Here is a 9,796-nt window from a genome sequence, read left to right on the forward strand (position 1 = left end):
AGGGTGACAGCCAGCTCAGGGTGACAGCCCAGTGCCACAGCCCAGTGCCACAGCCCAGTGCCACATTCAGTGCCACATTCAGTGTCACATTCAGTGTCACATTCAGTGCCACATTCAGTGTCACAGTGTCGCATTCAGTGCCACATTCAGTGCCACATTCAGTGTCACATTCAGTGTCACAGTGCCACATTCAGTGTCACATTCAGTGTCACATTCAGTGTCACATTCAGTGTCTCATTCAGTGCCACATTCAGTGTCACAGTGCCACATTCAGTGTCTCATTCAGTGCCACATTCAGTGCCACATTCAGTGTCACAGTGCCACATTCAGTGCCACATTCAGTGTCTCATTCAGTGCCACATTCAGTGCCACATTCAGTGTCACATTCAGTGTCTCATTCAGTGCCACATTCAGTGTCTCATTCAGTGGCACAGTGTCTCATTCAGTGCCACATTCAGTGCCTCATTCAGTGGCACAGCTGGCCGGTGGCTCTGCCAGGCTGCAGCTCTGGGTTCCTGGGGCTGCACAGCTCATGGGGGGCCCAGGGCAGGGCCATGCCGGGGCCCTGCTGTCCCCCAGGCTCAGAGGTGCCCGTGTGTCCCCAGTGCAGCCAGCAGGGCTCTGGGAACTGCACCTACAGGAACTTCAGCAGCGCGGCGCAGGCGGTCAGCGAGTGGTACATCCTGCAGTCCACCTCCATCCTCTCCAAGGTGCCCCTGCACGACAGGATCAGGATGGGCTACCAGGCAGAGGACATGATCCTGGCCTGTCTCTACGGGGCTGAGCCCTGCAACTACAAGTAGGTGCACACGAGCTGCCTGCCCCTTGCTGTCCCTGCAGGGATGAGCAGCACACGGTGCTTTTCTCTTTGGAGGGTATTTATCAGCTACTGGTGAGATGCTGCTGATCCTCAGCTCTGACAGCACTTCCCAGAGGCTTTCTGGATGTGATCCTGGCTGGAATGTGTTCTTTTGGAGCAGTGCTGGCTGAGTTAGTTTTGGATGGGCTGCTTTGCTCATGACATATCAAGACTAGCATCACCCAGGGTACCCAGTGACAGCCAGGTACTGAGTCAGCAGCACCAGTTACAGCCCCCTCCCTTTTGCACAAGGCTCTGAGAAATGCACTTTAGCCTGTGAGCCCCAAGTTCCCATCTCCAGTGCTGAGAAGGGGAGCAGCAGCACCCCAGGCTGTGGGAGCCCCGTCCCTTCTGCAGCAAGGGCCACCAAGAACTGGCAGCCCAAACCTGCAAGCACAGCCCAGGCTGAGCAGCTGCTCCTGTCACCTGTGTGACAAATGTTCCTCTCCATCCCACTGAGCACTGTCCCCAGGGCCATGGCCAGCAGACACCTGTACCTTGCCTTGCTTTTTTCCAAAAGCAGATGGATTGAGGTGCCAGCAGCTGTAGTCCCTGAGCAGCAGATGAGGCAATGGGAGGTGAACCCCAGCACAGCTGCTGAGCTGGGCCCACCATCTGCTTTTTGTCACACCCCTTTAGTCCTTCCAAGAGTCACAGTTCTATGTGTATTTCAGGAATTTCACCCAAATCTACCACCCAGACCATGGGAACTGCTACATCTTTAATTGGGGCATGGATGAAGAGGCTCTGAATTCTTCCAACCCCGGGGCTGAGTTTGGTAAGGGAGTGCTCTGTGCTGGAGGAGGGGGCAGGAGGGGCACACCTGAGGGTTCTCTCTCTTGGTTCCCATTCCTGTCACTCAGGACAGATCTGTGATTCTCTGTCACTGGAGCACTGCAGCAGGGAGCAGAGGCTTTCCAGAAGGGGATGGGCCCCAAAATAAAAATGTGCCACACAGAAAAAGTGACTACAGCAGAAAGGCAACCTCTGGATATTTGAGATATCTGAGGCAGCACCTGGCTGTTCCCAGCTATTGCCATTCTGGGCATTCACCACCATAAGTTTTCCTGTACAAGTCAGGCTGTCGTGGCAGCCAGACCCAGGCTCTTCCCAAGGAGCAGGGAGAAGAAAATAGACTCCCTTCTTTCCCCAATACAATTCCTGTTGTGTTTTGTCTGGTGTCCCAGGGCTGAAGCTGATTCTGGACATCAGCCAGCAGGATTACATTCCCTACCTGTCCTCTGCTGCTGGGGCCAGGCTCATGCTGCACCAACAGAAGAGCTTCCCCTTCCTCAAGGATCAGGGCATCTACGCCATGGCTGGGACAGAAACCTCCATTGGAGTGCTGGTGGTATGTGTGGCATTCCTGGGGAGCAGATTGGCTCAGAATAATGTTATCTGATGGGACCTCAACCAAGTTTGCTTTAAGTCTTGGCTGAACTGGCTCAAACCAAAGGAGACAAGGTACACACCTGTCAGGGGCTGGAGCACTTTATGGAGGATTTTATGTAACTGTCCTGGCAAAGTGCTTTATTAAGGCCAGAAGATTGGGCTCAGTCAGGCTGCCTGTTCCTCAGGCTTTGGCAGGACAGACACCCTGTCAGGGAGCTCAGCACCCCGAGCAGCCTCCTGGAGCCCCCGGGGCTGCAGCCCCTCAGCTCTGCCCCCCACTCCTGCACTGCTAGCAGGGCTGGGAGCTGAGGAGTTCAGAGCCTCTGGGAGAGGGCACAGGGAGCTGGGAAGTGCTGAGCACAGCCTGGGCTTTGTCTCCTTGGCAGGACGAGCTGGAGAGGATGGGCTACCCCTACAGCGACTGCACCGTCAACGGCTCCGACGTGCCCGTGCAGAACCTCTACAGCCAGTACAACACCTCCTACTCCATCCAGGTAAACACCTCCACAGCCAGTACAACACCTCCTACTCCATCCAGGTAAACACCTCCACAGCCAGTACAACACCTCCTACTCCATCCAGGTAAACACCTGCCCAAACAGCACAACATCTCCTACTCCATCCAGGTAAACACCTCTACAGCCAGTACAACACCTCCTACTCCATCCAGGTAAACACCTGCCCAAACAGCACAACATCTCCTACTCCATCCAGGTAAACACCTCTACAGCCAGTACAACACCTCCTACTCCATCCAGGTAAACACCTCCACAGCCAGTACAACATCTCCTACTCCATCCAGGTAAACACCTCCACAGCCAGTACAACACCTCCTACTCCATCCAGGTAAACACCTCTACAGCCAGTACAACACCTCCTACTCCATCCAGGTAAACACCTGCCCAAACAGCACAACACCTCCTACTCCATCCAGGTAAACACCTCCACAGCCAGTACAACACCTCCTACTCCATCCAGGTAAACACCTGCCCAAACAGCACAACACCTCCTACTCCATCCAGGTAAACACCTCCACAGCCAGTACAACACCTCCTACTCCATCCAGGTAAACACCTGCCCAAACAGCACAACACCTCCTACTCCATCCAGGTAAACACCTCCACAGCCAGTACAACACCTCCTACTCCATCCAGGTAAACACCTCCACAGCCAGTACAACACCTCCTACTCCATCCAGGTAAACACCTCTACAGCCAGTACAACACCTCCTACTCCATCCAGGTAAACACCTGCCCAAACAGCACAACACCTCCTACTCCATCCAGGTAAACACCTCTACAGCCAGTACAACACCTGCTACTCCATCCAGGTAAACACCTCTACAGCCAGTACAACACCTCCTACTCCATCCAGGTAAACACCTGCCCAAACAGCACAACACCTCCTACTCCATCCAGGTAAACACCTCTACAGCCAGTACAACACCTCCTACTCCATCCAGGTAAACACCTGCCCAAACAGCACAACACCTCCTACTCCATCCAGGTAAACACCTCCACAGCCAGTACAACACCTCCTACTCCATCCAGGTAAACACCTGCCCAAACAGCACAACAACTCCTACTCCATCCAGGTAAACACCTGCCCAAACAGCACAACACCTCCTACTCCATCCAGGTAAACACCTCTACAGCCAGTACAACACCTCCTACTCCATCCAGGTGAAAGACCTGCCCAGCCAAACTGCACCCTGCAAGGAAAACCATCCAAGCAATCAAATCTTTGCCTATCATGTGGGGTACTCATGGGAATCATAAAATCATAAAACCTTTCAAGATCATCAAATGCAAGTATCAACACAGCAGCAGCATTGGTACACCATGTCCTGGAGTGCCACATCACCTGGTTTGTGAGCTCTTCCAGGGATGGTGACTTCACCACTGCCCTGGGCTGCCTGTCCAAATGCTTTGCAACCTTTCCATGTAATTATTTCCTAATATCTGATCTAAGCCCTGCATGGGTCTGTAGGAACAGTCACTGAGGCTCTGGGAAACTTCTGCTGAGACACTGTCAGAGTGACACTTCTCAGAAACTCATGTTTTGTGTACACAAGTGATATTTACCCCTGACAGGAGAGGAATACAAAGGAGAGATTCTCCCTCTGAACACTCCTGTGTTCTTCAACTTTTTTCTCTTTGTGGGAATCAAGTAATTTTTCACCCTGGAAATGGGGCTGGTTTGTATAGGAAGCCAAACAGCCCTTTGCTTCTTCATCACTCTGAGAATTGGATGAGAAAGTTGAGTGTCTGTAAGCCTTGAATCTGTAGAAAATTAGAGTGCAAACACTAAGCACAGGTTAATTTGTCACAGGCTGTACTGGAGAGAGAAGCACCTCTTGAGGGTGCAATGTGATAATCAGGAAAACACCCAAACCCAAATTTGGGGTGATTCACAGATGCACCTGCAGATCAGAAAGGCTTTAGGCAGGCAATGGTTTTATATTTCTACCTTTAAATAATGTAATAACAACTGGACCACTTTACCCAGATTTTGAAGATGCTTGTATAAGGTTTGAGCAAACACTTGAGAGGGTTGCAGGATTGCATTATTCCCTGGCAGTGCAAGTGCTGATGGATTCTGTGCCCCTGTAATGTCGCTTCAGAGCCCTCTCAGCCCAGCCAGGCTCTTCCCTCACAGCCTGGCTGCTCTGCTCCCTGGGGCCCTTTCCTGTCACACAGAAACTCTCTGCTTGTCCTTCCCACAGCTGCTACATTTAATTATCTTCTCACAGACTTTGCTATTGCTTTGTGCTGCCTGGTGCAGAATCCCACTCCACTTTTGGGTGATGAGCTTCTCAGCTCACTGAGCTGATGGCAGCTGGAGCTGCAGCTGGATCCTCCCCAGGACAGCAGCACCTACACACACACCATCCACATGTCTGCTCTTCATGTCAAAGGCTTTGGGAATTAAAGTGTAAAACCAGCCCTGTGTAAAGCCTGGAGAGCACTGCCATGTCTGGGGTGGAAGAGAACATTTGTACTTGCTTTGGGAAGCTTGAACATTACTTCTATGAAGCCCTGAAATAACTGAGAAAGGAGCAGTTTGCTGTGTGAGTGGGAGCTGGGCTCCCTCCAGCTCTCACCCAGGGCAGCCCCTAAAATCTCCAGTGCCCAGCAGGGCTGAGAGAGGCTCTGGGCAGGGACAGTTCTCTGACCCTCACCCAGTTCAGGTGCTTTGCTCAGCTCAGGGCAGTGGGGAGGCAGTTTTGGGAGTGGGGGGTCTGGGCAGTGCCCAGCCCTCAGCACCCCCTCCCTCCCCAGGCTTGCCTGCGCTCCTGTTTCCAGAACCACATGGTGGAGATCTGTGGCTGTGGGCACTACATGTTCCCCTTGCCTGAAGGGGTGAACTACTGCAATAATGAGGATTTCCCAGGCTGGGGTAAGAGTGCTGGGGGTCCTGGGCTCTGCTGCTGGACGTGACCACCTGGGCCAGTGCTGGGGACAAGGGGCCAGATTTGGCTGTGGGCTGGGGGAGCCCTTGGGCACAGGGACAAGAACACAAGGTATCTCTCCAGGCCTCTGCACCCAAAACATTTGGGTCCCCTGGCAGGGGCAGTGGAGGGTCCAGTGCTGTCCTGGGGTGGCACAGCTCTGTGCTGGCAGAGGCCAGGGCTGTGCCAAAAATACCAACCCTGGGCAAGCTGGCTCTACAAAAACTCTCTTCAGAAAGTTACAGTTTATTTTTAATTTGTTATTAAATTGTCCAAGTGTTTTGCCCAAGTTTCTCAAGGAAAGGAGAGTTGAAAGGGAAGATGGCAAATCTGTGCAGAAGGATCATACCTAATATTTATTTTGATAAATTGATATTAGTTATATCAATCATGTGGGTCCTTATCTAAACAGATCCTTTAATTTGGTTTTCACGAAACAGCATATTGCTATTCCTCTCTGAGATCCAGCATAAAGCAGCGTCAGATCTGCATTGACTCCTGTAAGGAAACCTGCAAGTGAGTACCTGAGCCTGCTCTGGCTGCTGGGCAGGTGGAGGATCCTTTTGTCTGACTCCCATCAGTCCTGACTCTCCTAAAGGGCAGCAAACCCTGCAGGGCTGGTTTGCCTGTGAGCATTGCAGTCCCAGGACTCCAGAGGAGGGGAATGGCCAGACTAATGCTGTCTCTGTTCCCTGCAGTGACACCCAGTACAAAATGACCATCTCCATGGCAGACTGGCCATCAGAAGCCTCTGAGGTAACCCTGGGTGCTTTGGGACAGACATTGATGGTTCCTGTTGCCAGCACAGGGACACTCACTGTGCTCAGAGCTGGTTCAAAGCTGAAATCTGTGCTTTGCACACACAGCCAGCAGTAGCAGCAGGGCTGGGGGCAGGAGGAGGGACCCCCCAGCACCCTTCCCTCCTGGGCTCTGTCCCACCTTGCACAGCCCGTGCCCCCAGGACAGGGAAGGAGCCCCCAGTGCCCTGCTCAGGTCCAGAGCATCCCCTGCACCTGGGACAGGCACAGCACCCCTGGGGCTCCTGAGCCTCTGCTCCTTCTGAGCTCATTCTGTTTTCCTAGGACTGGATTTTCCATATTCTGTCTTACGAAAGGGATATGTCAACAAATGTGACTCTGGACAGGTGAGTGAAAGGAACAAGCACTTTATCTCCTCTGCTGAGCCTGAGCAGCAGCCTGACACGAGCCCTGGCGCTGGGCCAGCACAGGCAGGACAGGGTTTGAGTGTGCTCAGCTGGGACACACAGAGAGCAGATCCAAAAGGCACTTCATGCATGTCCTGTGCTCTCCAGAGCTGCAGGCTGGGTCAGTCAGCTCAAGCATGCAGCTAGGAACAATCAGCATGGAGGACATTCCAATATCATAGTGTTTGTCACTTCACACTCACCACAGCCAGGCTGGACACGGACAGGCAGCTCCTGACTGAGGTGGGTTTTGCTCTTGACAGGAATGGGATCATCAAGCTGAACATTTACTTCCAGGAGTACAACTACCGCACCATCTCGGAGTCAGCTGCCACCACGGTGAGCACGGAGGGCAGGGCTGGGGCCCTGGGCAGTGCCACATCCCTCACCCCCTTCTGCATGGCTCTGCCACCAGTGAAGGGATGGAGCCACCTCTGCCTGCTGGCTCACAGCCCTCAGTTCCTTCCCCCTCCGCCTCCATCCCTGCCCCAGCCCTGCAGGGCAGCCCCAGCAGGCAGGTGCCAGGTGTGGGGGCAGCCCCACACAGCACTGGCACCTGGCTGGGCACACCTGGGTGATGGCTGGGGCTGGGCACACCTGGCTGGTGGCTGGGGCTGGGCACACCTGGCTGGGCACACCTGGCTGGGCACAGCTGGGGGCTCCTGCTGCTCAGCTCCCTGCACTCTCCCCCACAGATCGTGTGGCTGCTGTCCAGCCTGGGGGGCCAGTTCGGGTTCTGGATGGGGGGCTCGGTGCTGTGCCTGATTGAGTTTGGGGAGATCATCATCGACTCTCTGTGGATCACCATCATCAACCTCATCAGCTGGGCCAAGGGGCTGAAGCAGCGCCGGGCGCGGGCGCGTTACCCCGACACGCCGCCCACGGTGGCAGAGCTGGTGGAGGCTCACACCAACCTGGGCTTCCAGCCCGAGCCCGGGCCAGCAGCGGGGCCAGCGGGGCCAGCAGCAGGGCCAGGGGCCCCAGCACTGCCCCCCGAGCCCGGCACGCCACCCCCCAACTACGACTCCCTGCGAGTGCAGCCCCCGGACACGCTGAGCCCCGACAGCGACACGGACACCGAGTGACCGCGGGGTCCTGTCTGTGCTCTGTGACCACGGGGTCCTGTGCACTGCTGCAGCTGTGCTGAGTGACCAGTGCCCTGTCTGTATTGAGTGACCAGCGTCCTGTCTGTCCTGAGTGACCAGTGTCCTGTCTGTGCTCAATGACCACAGGGTCCTGTGCACTGCTGCAGCTGTGCTGAGTGATCAATGTCCTGTCTGTGCTGAGTGACCAGTGTCCTGTCCACTCCTGCCAGGCTTTGCTGAGTGACCAGTGTCCTGTCTGTGCTGAGTGACCAGTGTCCTGTCAGCTCCTGCCAGCTGTGCCACTTGCTGGGCAGTGTCTGTCACAATCAGAGTTAAAGGCCAGGCTGTCCTCTCCAGGCTGATCACAGGAGGAAGCTGTGCCTCACAAGCCCTGCAGCAGAGCTCCCAGTCAGGCTTTGGCTGCAGCCTGGAGAGCTCGTGCACACACATTGCTGTAAAGTCCTGTCACCGTTTCTTGTCCCCAGCTGGGTGGCAGCAGGTGGTGGCAGGAGAGGACAGGACGTGCTGGCAGGGCTGCAAGGCCATGGCCTGTGGATCACAGAACCCTGGGAGAGTTTGTGCTGGAAGGGACCTTAGGGACTGTCTCATCCCATCCCCTTCTCAGCACTCCTGGCAAGCTCCACACCATGGGGCAGAGCCTTGGGATGGGACCACAGCTACTTCTGCAGAATTTCCACTCCCAAAGCACTGCAAAGGGAACAGCAGAAACTGAGCTGCCTTCAGTGCTGCAGCCCCTGTGCCCTGCTGTGCTGCTGCCCAGGGTTTGCACTCTGCTGGGGCAGGGACACAGCTCTTGGGGTGTGCCAAGGACTCCACAGAGACTGGGGTGGGACGAAGCACCAGACTGTTTATCACTCTTTCAATAATAAAAAATTAATTCCAAAGTTGCAAGACCAGTGTGCTGACCTGACCTGAGGGCAGTGGGGCCTTTGGGGTCCCTGGGCTGAGTGGGGCAGTCAGTTCACCTGGCTCTGGCTGGTTCTGGCCCCAGGAGCTTTCCCAGGAGCCCATCACCACCCCTGGGACTGGCCTTTCTGAAGCACTTCTGCAAAAGTTCAAGAGGAAGCTCGGTGTGGTTAAATCTCACAGCAGAACAGGATGTTCTGGGCACAGTGCCCAGTGCAGCCGTGGGGTCCAGGATCCTGCAGGGGAAGCTCCCCCAGCACAGGGTGCTCTGGGCAGAGCAGAGGAGCCCAGGGTCCCCCCAGCCCCTTGGCAGTGGTGCCAGTGGTGCTGATGACCAGCAGCAGACAGAGGGACTGGGGCATGACCTGAGAGCTGAGGTGCCACCAGCACGGCTGATTCTGCCCCACAGAACAGAGCTCTGTGTTCAACATTCACTGAATCCAGACTCAGGAGCATCTCCTGAGCCCATGCCTGTGCTCTGCCCCAGCCCCTTCCCCTCAGCTGCTCTCTTTGAAGGGAGAAGGACACAGAGCCCCCAGACACACTGCTCTGTCCAGAGCCCCCTCACCCCAGCAGAGCCTGAGCTCAGCCAGCCCCTAAACACACCTGAGTGGCAACAGGGCACACAACAGGCACAGAAACATTTGTAAAGACAGGAATCCAGCCCTTACAAGCTGTCCTAACTTTTCCTGTCTCCTGAAAGGAACATTTCCATCTCTGGACACCACAAAGGCTCCAGCACAGCCTCCTTTCCCACAGGAGAGCTCCTGGCACTTGACCCCACATCACAGCAGGATCAGAACCAGGGACTGACACCCTCCCCTGCATCAATGCCTGCAGTGCCATCCCTGGCACGGGCCTGCAAAGGACTCAGCATG

The 9,796-nt window shown here is 55.1% G+C and overlaps 1 protein-coding gene across 3 annotated transcripts in view; it reads left to right on the forward strand.

Annotated features, from left to right (window-relative positions):
* The window catches only part of SCNN1B (sodium channel epithelial 1 subunit beta), a 468,555-nt gene that overhangs the window by 301,425 nt on the left and 157,334 nt on the right, over positions 1–9,796 (forward strand). For 2 of the 3 annotated variants that reach the window (XM_079320544.1, XM_079320546.1), the window contains exons 4-13: positions 606–799; positions 1,534–1,637; positions 2,047–2,210; positions 2,638–2,745; positions 5,533–5,650; positions 6,143–6,218; positions 6,401–6,458; positions 6,785–6,846; positions 7,170–7,245; positions 7,602–8,291. In XM_079320544.1, coding sequence (XP_079176670.1) covers positions 606–799; positions 1,534–1,637; positions 2,047–2,210; positions 2,638–2,745; positions 5,533–5,650; positions 6,143–6,218; positions 6,401–6,458; positions 6,785–6,846; positions 7,170–7,245; positions 7,602–7,991 — 1,350 coding nt within the window. In that variant the 3' untranslated portion in view covers positions 7,992–8,291. Of the gene's footprint in view, positions 1–605; positions 800–1,533; positions 1,638–2,046; positions 2,211–2,637; positions 2,746–5,532; positions 5,651–6,142; positions 6,219–6,400; positions 6,459–6,784; positions 6,847–7,169; positions 7,246–7,601; positions 8,292–9,796 lie in introns of those variants that run through there. The other variant, XM_079320545.1, reaches the window with a different exon arrangement.

The sequence above is a fragment of the Erithacus rubecula genome (assembly GCF_903797595.1).
Source record: "Erithacus rubecula genome assembly, chromosome: 17".
Classification (NCBI taxonomy): domain Eukaryota; kingdom Metazoa; phylum Chordata; class Aves; order Passeriformes; family Muscicapidae; genus Erithacus; species Erithacus rubecula.